The sequence below is a fragment of the Mandrillus leucophaeus genome, unplaced genomic scaffold (assembly GCF_000951045.1).
Source record: "Mandrillus leucophaeus isolate KB7577 unplaced genomic scaffold, Mleu.le_1.0 Scaffold397, whole genome shotgun sequence".
NCBI classification, from domain to species: Eukaryota; Metazoa; Chordata; class Mammalia; order Primates; family Cercopithecidae; genus Mandrillus; species Mandrillus leucophaeus.
In genome coordinates this window covers 3,335,035-3,350,183 of record NW_012104220.1, presented here as the reverse complement: position 1 = coordinate 3,350,183, position 15,149 = coordinate 3,335,035, and the positions used below count along the sequence as shown (strand labels likewise).

The following is a 15,149-nucleotide window of genomic DNA, read 5'->3' as shown; positions in this document are numbered from 1 at the left end:
CTTGGCCTCCACCCAAAAGGTAAACCCCTCAGGACACGTCTTTTCATTCTCAACCCCACATTGTTTCCAACCTCCTTCCCACTGACCTCATCCCCCACTGCTCCTGGAATTCCCTCCCACCCTCAGGGTCTGCTTAAGGTAGATAACACCCAAACCTCAGCCTGTTCTCTTCTGTTCCCTTAGAGGACTCCTCTGTGGCCTTCCTTTGCCACCTTTTTCATGGAAGGCTGCTCATTTTCCCACATCCTGTGGGGACTCAGAGGCGATCAGCATTGTCCTAGCTCGCCCAATACTTTGCTCATCTCTCCTTTGTACAAATGATCTTTGATTCTTATGCCATCTACCTCTTCCTTTTGCTTTTCCTACCAAGTCCTGGTTATCCCAAAATAGGGACTGAGGAATTGACTCATAATGTTCTTTCCACTCCAACTCTTACCATCACTTGATATGTCTGCACTGGGCTGATGATTCTCTTAAAACTCTTCTCTCACATTTCCTTGGCTTCTTCAAACACAATGACATTCATCTGCTCTCTACTCTGGCCACCCAAAGCAATCAAGTGGCCTAAAGCACAAGCACAGAGAATGGAAAAGAAAATGGAGATGGTAAACAGGAAGCAAAGAGGAAAGGAAAACAAAACAAAACAAAACAAGATGGAGGAGCCAGGATTTTCTTTGCAGAAAGGGCTAGAAGCTCAAAACTCCATTTTGGGGGTGGGTTTGACATGCATTGTGGATGGTTTCATTTGGTTTAAAATCTTTTTTGATCTGGACAGAAATTAGGGTATTCTGGTTAATAATACATTTTGTTAAAAGTGACCATAAAATACATTACTAAATTTACGAAGAATAAAATGCATCCAAACCTCACTGATACCATTTAACCATTATTTGCTAAATAACATCCCTTGCATTTACAAGTACTTTCACACATTTTATTTCATTTTAATCTCAAAACAGCCTTGTCTGGATTCCCCTTATGATTCTGCAATGATTTGGCTCATTGTTCAGAAATCTAGACCTCAATGCCCTGGGTCAAGTGGAGTTGGCTTGACCAAAAGGGACTCTGGAACCCCAGGGGAGGGCCAGTAGGAAAAGGGTAGCCAGCATGTATAGAGCTATGGAGTGGAGGAGATTGCCCAGTTCTCCAAGGTCCAGCTGACTAAAGCACCTGCCCCTAGTCCACTAGGCCTATGCCAGGAGTCAGCAAACTTTCTTGGAGAGGCAGAAAATAAGACAATACAAAAGAAACAACCATGGCTATGTTCCAGTAAAACTCTATGGACACTGAAGTTTGAATTTCATGTCATTTTCACACATGAAATAATACTCTTCTTTTGATTTTTTTTCAACCATTTACAAATATAAAAATCACTTTTAGCTCATGGGCCACATGGCCAATAAGCTGGATTCGATACACAGGCCATAATTTGCTGACCCTCAGTGTGCGCCAGAACAGCCACAAAGGAACCGGGCAGCTGGTCCTCTGTTCATTAGTGCATTAATATTAACATCAATTAATATTGATAATGCCCATCATTTTGAACACTTACTCTGTTAAATACTATGCAAATGCTTTACATATTTATCATCATTTAATCTTCGTACAATTGAGCAAGTTATTACACAAGCCCCACTTTACAGATGACGAAAACAGGGTTCTGGGAGGATAACCTGCCTGAGGTCACACAACTAGTAAGGTTGGGAGATCCTCGCCTATCTACAAAGCCCATGTTCTCAGCCATTATAATGCCTCCCATGCTGGCTCTGCATCATAGGCATACATTTTGGGTTCTCAAATCCTCCTCTGTCTACTTTCCTATCTCTTCCTGCTGTTTGGCTTTTTAGATTCTTACTTTCACCTTCTCCCTATTCCCCACTTTAAGATTTATCTTCTCCCAAGCTCGACAACTGTTCAGGTTAGGAACCTGGAATCGTATCTCTTCAACTTTATCTTGGTCTTTGGGTTTGGGTCATCATGACTTCAACTAGGATAAGGTGTCTTTCTTGGGGCAAACAGGAGCTGCTGGAACCAAAAGGTGGGTTTTGCCCAAAGCCCTTACTGAGTGTGAAAGCCAGGGAAACCCAGATGAATGTGAAGTCTAAAGGATGGGAGAAGGATCCAGAAGAGAGGATATTTCAGAAGTCAGGATGTGTACAGAACAGGAATGGAGGGAAAAGGAAGCAAAATCAACTCTGAATGATTTCCCTGGATGGAGCAAACCACACCAAGGCTGTCCTTTAATCATGGTCAGCTCTGAGGGGCCCTGGGTAGGTAGGCCTGGCTAGAAGGTATGTGGTTAAAGCAGACAGGCTCATCTTGGGGTGTCCCTCCTGTGAGCAGCAATGTTCCTGGGGACCACCTGGCATCTTCAGCTTTGCCCCATTTTTTATTTTAGCCCTAGAGGAGAATGCTCCACATGAGTGCAAATGAAACCATCCAAGTACTGTAGAAAACTGGGGCTCAATCCTGGCATGGCTAATCTCTAAGGGACATCTTCAGCAGTGCTGATACTAAGTGGGGCACTATGGTTCCAGATAAGTCAGTTCATTTTGAGGCCAGCCCCAAGACAGTAGAGTCCAGTCCCGGGTAGAGAGAGCTAGAGAGGTTGTAGAAAGAGCCCAACAGAGAAAATGGAGTACATTAGGAAATACAATCTGAGTGTTCATAAGGACTGAGCAAACACAGTGGAGGATAAGGAAGGCCAGGCACCTCTGGGGTCAGCAAGAGGAACTCCAGGTCTTGCCAGCTGGAAAAGATAAAACCCCAAAATGCTGCCAGGCTTGGGAAGCAATGATAACCTCAGGGCAGGACATTCTTTCTTAAATAATAACCCTAAATCACAAGCCTTGAAGGATAGTATAAGATTGATGGATTTAACTACATGAAGCTTAAGAACATCTGTTCATCAAAAGAACCAGGAAGAAGTGAGAAAATAAGCTACAGACTGGGAGGAGATATTTTCAACACATACAACCAACAAAGAATTAGTATCCAGAATATATAAATAATGCCTACAAATCAATCCTATAAAAATGTACTCTATAAAAACGGACAAAGCATACAAACGTGCATTTCAGAAGGAAAAAAATATGAATTGGCAAAATCTAAGAAGACTGACATTATCAGAGGATGTGGAGCCTCCCTTTGGTAGAAGTATAGACTTGCTCAACCACTTGGGTAAACAATTTAGTATTATAAAGTTGAAACTGTGAATACCTATCATCGAGAGAGAATTCTACTCCTCCATATATACCCTAAACTAGGATTTTTCAACCTCAGCACTATTGACATGTTGGACCAGCTAATGGTTATAGGGGGCTTTCCTGTAGAATATTTAGCAGCATCCATAGTCTCTACCTGTTAGATGTCAGTATCAATGCTTCCTACCCCAGTCATTAAAATAAAAAATGTGCAGGACATTTGCTAAATGCCTCTAACATTGCTAAAAATCACCCTGGTTGATAATTCTTGCCCTAGGCTCATGTGCAAAGTTCTATGAGAATGTTCAGAGCAGCTGTACAAAATAGTAAAAGGCATAAATATATAGAAAAAAAGGGTTGGAAACATATAGAAAAAGCACAAACATTCAACAAAACAACAGACAACTAAATTGTAGCAAATAATTGCAATGAAATATTACACAATTCTAAAAATGAACTCCAGAAATATAAGTGACTCATAAATGTTGAGGGAACAAAGTTGTAGAAAAACATTCAGTATGGATGTTTCTATAAAGTGTAAACCATGCAAAATTAAATAGCATATTGCCTAGGAGTACATACATATGTGTTGTGGTGGATTGCACTTCCCCAAAATGGCTACAACAACATTTCTGGTCCCATCTCTCTTCCAGAACCTTACTACCCTCCTATCAAGGAGAGTGTAGTCAGTATCTCCTCCCCTTGAACCCAGGTGGGACCAAATTTGGGACTGCTTCAATTAATAGACACTATGTGATTTCTGAGGCTAGGTCACAAAAGGCAAGTTTTGCTCTCTTGCCTGGTTTTCTATCTTGGGATGTTTACCCTTAGAACTCATCCACCATTTTGTGAGGAAGTCCAGGCCACATGGAGATGCCAATGTGGAGACACACCAAGGCCCCAGGGCCTCAACCCGGCATTAACAGCCAGCCAGCAGTGAGTCATCTTAGAAGTGGATCCAACAGCCCTCAGTTGAGCAGCATGGCTGATGCTATATGAATTGGTGATGAGTTTTCCCTACAGAATCCTGCCCAAATAATGGATCTGTAAAGAAAGAAAGAAAAAAAAAACACTGACAGCACTAAATTTGGGGGCATTTTGTTATGCAATAGGTATCCAGAATAGATAGTAAAATATCTAATGAACAGTAAGGGAATAAACATAAAATTTAGGATTATGGTTATTGATGAAGGGAGGACAGGGAATGTGATGGAGCAGGATCAAGTGGGGGAACTGCCTGCCCCAGAATGTCCTACTTTGGTGGCAGAGCCTACTCAGAAGGTTAAAAGGAGTAAAACCACAGACCTTTCCTACTCCTAAGCACCAGCAGTGCTGAGGGTGAGCAGTTCTCCCAGCATGAAAGAGCCAAAGAAAAACCCAAGAGCCAAAGGGGAAGAAAGTGTCCTGATTAGACAGAGTTGCCTAGTCAGGTCAGGCACAGACTATCCTTTCTGTGCAGGCTGGAGCTTCTCTAATGGGCTTGATGAAGACCGCGCAGCCAATGCTCTCCTTAGGCAATGCTCTTGCTTGTTTAATCAACACTTAGAGTTACCTGTTGACATTTTGGAAACAAAATCAAGAGCCTTTGACAGGACAAAGCGAGCATTGTGACATTAGGAATATTGAGAATTGGTTCTCAACAGTGGATGAACACTGGGCACTTATCTTCCAGAGAGGAGGTCTTTGTGTGCACACTTGGCTCTAGGCAAGATTGTGGTGTTAGAAAACTTTGACGTTGGTGCTCCCTGTATGAGCTTCCCTTACTCCTGTTGAGAATTCCAAGTTATAAGGATCTAGTGTTGGTCAGGCGTGAACATAGCAAATTCAAGGGATTAAGGATAGTTCTGCTCCATCTTGGGGATTCCCAAAAGGGCCAGCTTAGAAGGGAAGGGCTAGAACTGGGCAGCTGGGCCATTCTGGGAGTTGGGGCATATCATTCATTGCAGTCAGTAGAGAGCTGAAGGTGCCCTTCAAACAAGAAACAGCAACCTGATGGTCTCCCCAAAAGAGAGAGAGGATTAAAAAAGAAACCCCAAAATGCAGCTTTCTATAGCAAGTACTTTGGAAATGCCAAATGAAGGGTAGGCTATTATAATTTTCCATAGTAGAATCTGGGCCTATTTTTTCTAAGGTGGAAAACCTCAAAGTCAAATGCTTGTGAGACATAAAATGTAATGAGTTAAGTGGTAACAGGGAGTGGTGGGGACTGTGGCAAACAGAGAAGATAGGCTTTTACCTAGGGAGCCATCACTACTCAGCTGCAGCTCACTGCTGTTAGGAGGAAAACTTGGCCTAGATTTATTCAATCTTATGATTGTGAAGAGAAGCCAGAAATTCAGATACTTATGTAAGAATTCACAATTTTTAAAATAATGTGCTAGCTATACCAAACATGTCTGTGAACCATATTTGGATGTATACAAAAAGATCTAGCTACATCACAGGATTGTGAAGAGGATAAAATGAGACGGAATAGAACCAACAATAATTAACTAGTGAATATGCATCATTCATGCTTTTAAGAAAAACCCACAGACATAATACAAAACAGGTCAGGGTCTGGTGACAGGTTGTACTTTCCAAAGATGGCTGCAATAGCATCTCCCATCTGCATACTATTTTTATAAGGTAACCATGACACTTCTTCTATCAAATGGTGGAGGTTACTTTTCCTCCCCTGAATCTGAGTGGGACTTTATGAATTCCTGAAACAATAGTATAGTGGAAATCATACGATGTGACTTCCAAAGCTAGTAAGTCATAAAAGTGCCATGCATTTCTGCCTTGCTCCCTGGGAATGCTCACACCTGTAACCCAGCCTCAATACTAGGAGGGAGCCCAAGGCCCCTGTGGAGTGGAGAGGCCCATGCTGAGAGGAACCAAAGCACCCAGCTCACACACTTAGCTGGGTTCTTAGCCAACAGCTAGCTCTAACTGGCCAGCAATGTGAGTAAACGATCTCGAAAGTGGGTCCTCCAGCTCCCATTTAAGTAGCCGTAGCTGAAACCATGGAGAGCAGAGACAAAGCCATTCCTGCTCAGTCTTGCCTAAATTACAGATTTATAATCAAAATAAATGAATGTCATTGTTTTAAGTCACTAAGCTTTGGAGTGACTTTTTACACAGAAATGTTGAATTTGTAGCCAGAGGCACTACTGGAAGGGCAAAGAAAGGCCCAAGATCAATTCAGAACCTCCAAAAGCACAGATACCAAAATGTTTAAGTTAGAAGGAAAAGGTGTTTTCTTTCCAGGTTTCCAAGGCTGAGAGAGAACTCACTGAGACAAACAGCAGGGGGAAATGGATGATCTGAAGCTTAATTTGAACCTGACATCAGGCTGAGGAAGGAGTAGTAACCCTTCCATAGCTGAATGTAGCATTGCTCCAAACTGTTTTTAAGTGTGAAGACTGAGCATTTCAGTTGATCATCTGGGCCAGTGTTCCTCCAGCTGTGATTTTTTCACACTGTCCCCTGCAGCCAACTGTCTTAGAATGGGGCCTTGGAAGCTGCATTTTTTCAGTCACTTTCCAGATGATTCTTTTGCACCTAAGAAACACTGATTGTTTTTAAGTTTAGAGATCTATACTTCACACATCTTCCATGTAACCCTTTAAGACATTTTTCCTGCAGTTTATTTCTTAAAGAAATGCTCATAATTTAACAATTAAGCTGTCCGTGTCTTGTCAGGGGAGGAAGCAGGGTTTCATTTCTCAGCTGACAGAGGCCCTGTGTCCCCAATGACTGGATATAGTGGGCTTGGCATTAAGCTTGAAGGAATGGAGGAAAAGGGGCATCTGAGACAGATGGTGGGTAAAAAGAGGAATAATCATTTAGTTCTGCTCTGATCTTGTTAATTTCTTTTATTCTGCTGGTTTTGGGTTTGGTTTGTTCTTGTTTCTCTAGTTCCTTAAAGTGTGACATTAGATTGTCTATTTGTGCCCTTTCAAACTTTTTGATGTAGGGATTTAATGCTATGAACTTTCCTCTTAGCACCACTTTTGCTGTATCCCAAAGGTTTTGATAAGTTGTGTCACTAATATCATTCAGCTCAAAGAATTTTTAAATTTCCATCTTGATTTCATTGTTAACTCAAAGATCATTCAAGGGCAGATTATTTAATTTCCATGTATCTGCATTGTTTTGAGAGTTCCTTTTGGAGTTTATTTCCAGTTTTATTACACTGTGGTCTGAGAAGATACTTGATATGATTTCAATTTTCTTAAATTTATTAAGACTTGTTTTGTGGCCTATCATATGGTCTATCTTGGAGAATGTTCCATGTGCTGATGAGAAGAATACATATTCTTCAGTTGTTCAGTAGAATGTTCTGTAAATATCTGTTAAGTCCATTTGTTCTAGGGTATAGTTTAAATCCATTGTTTCTTTGTTGATGTTCTGTCTTAATGACCTGTCTAGTGCTGTCAGTGGAGTATTGAAGTCCCTCACTATTATTGTGTTGCCATCTATCTCATTTCTTAGGTCTAGTAGTAATTGTTTTATAAATTTGGGAGCTCCAGTGTTAGGTGCTTATATATTTAGGAATGTAATGTCTTCCTGTTGGACTAATCCTTTTATCATTATATGATGTCCTTCTTTGTCTTTTTTTACTGTTGTTGCTTTAAAGTCTGTTTTGTCTGATGTAAGAATAGCTACTCCTGCTTGCTTGCTTTTGGTTTCCATTTGTGTGGAACGTCTTTTTCCACCTCTTTAAGTTTATGTGAGTCCTTACGTATTAGGTGAGTCTCTTGAAGTCAGTAGATCCTTGGTTGGTGAATTTTTATCCATTCTGCCATTCTGCATCTTTTAAGTGGAGCTTTTAGAACTTTTCCATTCAACATTAGTATTGAGATGTGAGGTACTGTTCTATTTATCATGTTAGTTAGTGCCTAAATACCCTGTTATTTTTCATTGTGTTATTGTTTTATAGGCCCTGTGAGATTTATGCTTTAAGGAGCTTCTATTTCAGTGTATTGTGAGGTTTTGTTCCAAGACTTAGAACTCCTGTTAGCATTTCTTATAGTAGTGGTTTGGTAGTGGCAAATTCTCTCAGCATTTGTTTGTCTGAAAAAAGACTATCTTTCCTTCAGGTATGAAGCTTAGTTTTGCTGGATATAAAATTCTTGGCTGACAATTATTTTGTTTAAGGAGGCTAAAGATTAGACCCCAATCCCACTGGCTTGTAAGGTTTCTGCTGAGAAATCTGCTGTTAATCTGAGTTGACTGTGGGGACCGGAGCCTCTTCTGGCTGGCAGAGATAGACCATTGCCACTCCCTGTTCAAATATTCCTATAACTTCATTTTTTTGGGCACTGTTTGGGCATCCTTAATCCACACCAAGTCACTGCTCAGTCTCAACTACCACCCAGAGTCCCACTGAGTCCTGCTTTCCTTTCAGTAGTAGAAAGAATTTAGGCTGCAAGAACTTAGGCTAAAAGTTAGAGAATGTGTGATTTTAGTAAAAATAATACCAGCAAATGTTGTTAAATATTCCCTGCCTCCCTCCCTCCCTTTATTTTTTCTTCCACTATCTTTCTCTCTTTTTGGAGAAATGATCTCACTGTCACTCACGCTAGAGTGGAGTGGTGTGATCCTAGCTCACTATAACCTCTAACTCCTAGGCTCAAGCAATTCTCCTGTCTCAGCCTCCCAAGTAGCTGAGACTACTAAAAATTCGCACCCAGCTAATTAAAAAAATATGTAAAATTGTTGGCCAGGCTGGTCTCTAACTCGAGGCCTCAAGCGATCCTCCCTCCTGGGCCTCCCAAAGTGTTGGGATTACAGGCACAAGCCACTACACCCAACCTATTAAAATATTGTCTTTTGGTGTAAGAGGAAATGCTCATCAGCAAAGAAAGACACTGCATCTAACATGTAAAGACCTATTATATGCAGGGTTCTTTGCTAAGCCCTCCCTCTGGGGGAAAGCAATGGCCCTTTGTAGGAGCCAAAAACCTTAAAAATGTTATAATCAAGTTGCAAGAATATGTATGTAGTAACATTCCACATCCACAAAAATTGTATGCACAGATACATATTAGTATATTTATTAGATAATCTGGAAGAATAAACACCGAACTAATCACTGTGGCTGTAACTTGGGGTGGGGTAGGAAGACCAAATAATAAGAAATTTGAAGAGAACAGGTCTCATTTGTTTAGAATGGTAGGGCATGCGGGATCAAATCAGAATTCCAAAATGTCCTTAGGCTATTGTTCACCGCTACATGAAGTGCTATCATCTGGTTTTCCAGTGAAGATGCAGAGGCTCCTATTTTTCCTTCTGGAATGCCAAAGCCCCTTGTTTTATGCTAATGTATCCTCATTAGCATAGGGAGAAATAAGATCAGGATTGCAATTAGGATTATTTCCTTAGGAGAGATTCTTTAGGGGCAATGATCCATTACATGGTCAATCATACTGGTGAGGGACCTTGAGGAGTCAGGTGGAAGAATATCCAGCTTGATGTCTTTTGTAAGCCTTGGGACTTTAGGGCTAAACAAAAGTTAATGAGAAGCCCTTCCCCATTTGGTCAGAAGTAGAGGAGGGAGTGTGTGGGACAAAATGGGCCATAGAAGACTGCCTTTACTTACATTCTATGGCTATTAGTTCAAATTGATGAACTAACATAATTTTAGCTGGAATTCTATTCTTTCTATGATATTTGCAATTTCTGCAGCATTTATAACATTTGTAACAGGAATATTAAAATAATAAACAATACAGTGAAGAACTGAGAGGTTCATTTAGCTAAAGACAATGAAGAAAAGAAATAACATATTATAGAAAAAACCCTGAACATACCTTTTGATAGTTTGTGCTTAATAGAATAATCATCCTTCTCCCTTTGCTTATATATGTACTTTATGATATATTTGAGTGGATTTATCCAGAACTGTAATTAACTGATGATTTATAATATCTAATTACTTAACTTACCATTCATTTTCTGTTGGGAGTACAACTTGAAGAGGGTTGAGTTCCAATTGCCAAAAATATTTGATTATCAGTGTCCTCATTATTCTATGGGCTATTCTGTCCTAAAGGTAGCTTTCCTATGAATCCAGTAGTACACTAAATGGCAGTATAATTTAAATCAAATACTGTCTGCTTTCAAGTAAGATCTAAAACACTTATAGTCTTATTTGTCTTCACTTCCAAATAAAAATATGCACTTCCTATATATTATTTTGAATAGGGTAAAAATTAGGAACCATGTTTCCATGATCTCAGGAGTCCAGATGTTTTGGGGACAGAACCACTCTTCCTGAATTTGTTTGTAATCTAAAACTGAAATTGGATTCCAAATATTATTATTTAGTATGGTTCCATCAACTGCCCTTTGGGAGAACAAGGGTATTATTAAAAATGATCCTTATTTCTGCTAGCTGTACTGCATTATATTTCTGGTTACTGCCTATGTGGGTTGCTGAAGCCCTAAGAGTACAGGCTGTGTACCCTGGTAGCAATTTTCCAGGAAGAAGAGGGCCCATATGTTTTCCATAAATGTATACCTTGTGCTTCTGCATCCAAAATGACTGGCCATGTTTTAGAGGCCACTTCTGCTTCCATTTGGATTAGCATGGTCAATAACCTTGTTGAGTCTGAACCCATGCGTTTTCTGATTGTTGGGCTTTGGCATAGTCCCTTGTTAGCTGGGCAGTTTGATTCACCCATTTAGCAATAGCATCATTATCTTTCCATGCAGCTTCTCAACCCTCACTTTCCTTCTGAAAGAGTATGCTTTTTATTCTACTTAGGTTGGTAAGTATCAACTTTTCTTGTAAATGTCTTTCTTCATTAAATACATTCTCAACTTGTCTTAATGTCCCAGGTCCTGCCTCTATTGCATTTAAGGCTCTTTTTACAATTTAGTTTTTTTGGAAAAGAAGTTTAGTTAAGCTTTTTAAATAATGGAGTATATCTTCTTTCAGTAAAGTTGGTTCATACAAACTGCCATTCACTTTCATAGGTCAACCTGTAATTATCTCATGAAATAATTGATGTATTATTCTAGAAGGAGCTGCTCTTAGATTAAGCAAAACCAGTAGAAGAGCCTTGAGCCAAGAAATAGGAAAAGCTTTCGATAATTTTCTAGCTGGGTTTTATTTTCGATATGTTCATTCCACCAATCAGAAGACTGGGCATGGGATGTACAATAAAAATATTGGAGAATAGGCCAGATTATACAAATTGAGTGAATTATCTATTCAGTAAAATGAGTTCCCTATTTCTATGTAATTTGGAAAGAATTCCTCAAAAGGAAATTATCCATTCCAACAAACATTTTCCTACTGCTTACACTGTGGCTTTTTCTCAAGGAAATTCTTCAACATAATGAGAGAGCATATAAATCATAACCAATACATATTTATAACCCTGAGCTGGAGGTAAGTGGATAAAATCCATTTGTCAAATATTGAAAGGGCCAGTGGGCAAAGCTAAATGCCCTTGAGATCTAGAAGAGGCTTTTCTGGATTACATATAGGACAAATTGGACATTTAGCATAAACCTTATGAACTACTGTGGGTGAGGGTTTCCAGTGATAGTGTTTTCCCCAGGCAAATATTTTCTCAGGTCCCCAGTGAATGAGTTCATGGACATGTTGTAATACAGGAAATTGATATCCCAAAGGCAAAATAGGGATTTGCTTTTCTGTCACTGGGTCTATATTATATTTTGCAAGTTGGGGGAAAAGCATTCTCCCTTAGTTAGTCATATTTGCTTTTTCCGCTTTGGAGTCTTTTCTTGAGCCCCTTCACTTTAAACATGGCCATCTCTACAGTTTCATTTAATATTAGCATTAAGCTAATTTTTTTTTTTTCTCAGCATCAGCAAAATTATTTGCTTTACTCCAGGGACTCGTGTTTGGAATGTCCAGGACTCTTAACAATAGCCAATTTTTTTTTTTGGTAACTGGATGGCTTCCAGAAGATCAGAAACTTGAGAGCCATGCTTAATAGGATGTCCAAAGGAGGTTAAATAACCTCGCTGTTTCCATAACATTCCAAAGACATGAGCTGCACCAAAAGTGTAATGGCTGTCAGTATAAATATTAGTTATTTGACTGTTGGCCAGTTAGACAACCTCTGGTGAGTACTATTAATCCAGCCAACTGTGCTGACTTTACTTTAGGCAAGAAATTGCTCTCTATGATGTCTACATGAGACACAATGACATAGCCTGTTTGGTATTTTTCAAATTTATCCTTTAGATATGATGCATCTGTGGACCAGGTAACATCAGCATTTTGTTGTGGTATCTCCTGTAAATTCTGACTGGGCATCAAAAGCTGTTCTATTAGTAATAGAACTATACAGCATATAGAGTGTATGCTGTTTTTCATGAGGTAATCTCCTCAGGTGCTTCAAGAAGTAACCTGTGAGATTAAGACTATTACAGCAAGAGAGAGTAATGTGTGGAGCAGAGAATAAAAGTACATTGTAATAAAGCCAATCAATTGACAGAAAAATATTGTGTATGATGTGAATTCAAAAAAGCTTCTGCAGAATGAAGTACATATATAGTCAAGGGAGCCTCCATTACAGTTTCCTGAGTAGCCTTGAGAAACATGATAATGCCTGAAATGGCCCTCCAACAAGGGGGCAGCCCATGAGCTATAGAGTCTATTGCTGACTATCAGAGCCAGTAGTTCTATATTTTCCCCTGTGTTTTGGGGCTGGAACACCCAGGATGATGTCATGGCTTCCATAAACAAAAAAGAAAAATGGTAGCTGATAATTTGGATGGCTCAAAGCAGGGGCCCTTGTAAGATTTTCCTTTATTTATTGAATAGTTATTTGTTCTTAGGATATCCAATGTACGGGGTCAGGTTGATCTTTCATCAATGCATATAAAGACTGTTCCATGGGAGAAAAATTGGGTATCTAACTGTATCAGCAGCCAGCTAAGCCTAAAACACTCCTAAGCTGTCTTTCGGTCTTTGGAGTTGGGTATGCAAGAATTCCAGTTACTTGATCTGAATTTATATGTATTTCCTCCTTAGAAATTAAATGTCCCCCTATTCCCGCCCCTAGAGCTGCTGGGCCTGCAGGTCTCTGTCGAGTGGCGGATGCGGGTCTCTGTTCCGCAGGATGGGGTTTGTTAAAGTTGTTAAGAATAAGGCCTACTTTAAGAGATACCAAGTGAAATTTAGAAGACGACGAGAGGGTAAAACTGATTACTATGCTCGGAAACGCTTGGTGATACAGGATAAAAATAAATACAACACACCCAAATACAGGATGATAGTTTGTGTAACAAACAGAGATATCATTTGTCAGATTGCTTATGCCCGTATAGAGGTAGATATGATAGTCTGCACGGCATATGCACACGAACTGCCAAAATATGGTGTGAAAGTTGGCCTGACAAATTATGCTGCAGCATATTGTACTGGCCTGCTGCTGGCCCGCAGGCTTCTCAATAGGTTTGGCATGGACAAGATCTATGAAGGCCAAGTGGAGGTAACTGGCGATGAATACAATGTGGAAAGCATTGATAGTCAGCCAGGTGCCTTTACCTGCTATTTGGATGCAGGCCTTGCCAGAACTACCACTGGCAATAAAGTTTTTGGTGCCCTGAAGGGAGCTGTGGATGGAGGCTTGTCTATCCCTCACAGTACCAAACGATTCCCTGGTTATGATTCTGAAAGCAAGGAATTTAATGCAGAAGTACACCGGAAGCACATCATGGGCCAGAATGTTGCAGATTACATGCGCTACTTAATGGAAGAAGATGAAGATGCTTACAAGAAACAGTTCTTTCAATACATAAAGAACAGTGTAACTCCAGACATGGAGGAGGTGTATAAGAAAGCTCATGCTGCTATACGAGAGAATCCAGTCTATGAAAAGAAGCCCAAGAAAGAAGTTAAAAAGAAGAGGTGGAACCGTCCCAAAATGTCCCTTGCTCAGAAGAAGGATCAGGTAGCTCAAAAGAAGGCAAGCTTCCTCAGAGCTCAGGAGCGGGCTGCTGAGAGCTAAACCAAACAATTTTCTATGATGATTTTTCAGATATAGGCAATAAACTTACAGACAGAAACTAAAAAAAAAAAAAAAAAGAAAGAAATTAAATGTCCCAAATGTTTTATTTCTGTTAAGAAGTATTGGAATTTTTCTTTAGATAACTTATGTCTTGTTTTAGCTAATTGTTCCAGCAACTACAGGGTGTGATTTTTACAATCATGTAGAATGGAAAAGCATAACAAGAAATCATCCACATACTGAAGTAGAGTGGAATTTTCCTCAAAATTTAGCTCAGTCATCTCAGCCCTTAATATTTTGAAATATAGTTGGGCTTCCAGTGTAACCTTGAGGCATAGCAGTCCAGGTATATTGACAGCCATTCCAGATAAAGGCAAACAAATATTGACTGTCGGGATCTACTGGTATGCTAAAAAACAAAAAGCACTGCATAAATCAGTTAGTGAAATTCACTGCCTACTGGTATATTAAATAAAGGAGTGTGTAGGGATTTGGGGCTACTGAATGATGGGGAATCACAATCTTGTTAATGGTTCTCTAATCTTGTACAAAGCTCCATTCCTTCCCATTAGGTTTTCATGCTGGGAGGATGGGAGTATTACAAGGACTGGTGGAAGGGATAATCCATCCTTTATCAATAAAATGTTTGATTATTGATTTTATTTCTATTGTTACTCCTGATATTGTTTAATATTTGGAAGTGGAAATGGTTTATTTGGATCCATTCATGTCCACATTGGGGTAGCTGTTAAGATTTTAATGACATTGGTAGATGATTCAGACCATAAATAATTAGGGATTTGGCTTAATAAAGCATCAAGATGGCTGGGCATGGTGGCTCACATCTGTAATCCTAGCACTTTGGGAAGCCAAGGTGGGCGGATCCCTTGAGATCAGGAGTTCTAAACAAGCCTGGCCAACATGGTGAAACCCTGTCTCTACTAAAAATACAAAAAAATTAGCT

The 15,149-nt window shown here is 39.8% G+C and overlaps 1 protein-coding gene across 1 annotated transcript; it reads left to right on the top strand.

Annotated features, from left to right (window-relative positions):
- The first annotated feature begins 13,225 nt into the window (after positions 1 to 13,225).
- On the top strand, positions 13,226 to 14,240 carry RPL5 (ribosomal protein L5). The gene has a single exon (XM_011991517.1). The coding sequence runs from the start codon at positions 13,295 to 13,297 to the stop codon at positions 14,183 to 14,185; it is 891 nt and encodes a 296-aa protein (XP_011846907.1). The 5' UTR covers positions 13,226 to 13,294; the 3' UTR covers positions 14,186 to 14,240.
- Positions 14,241 to 15,149: the final 909 nt, after the last annotated feature.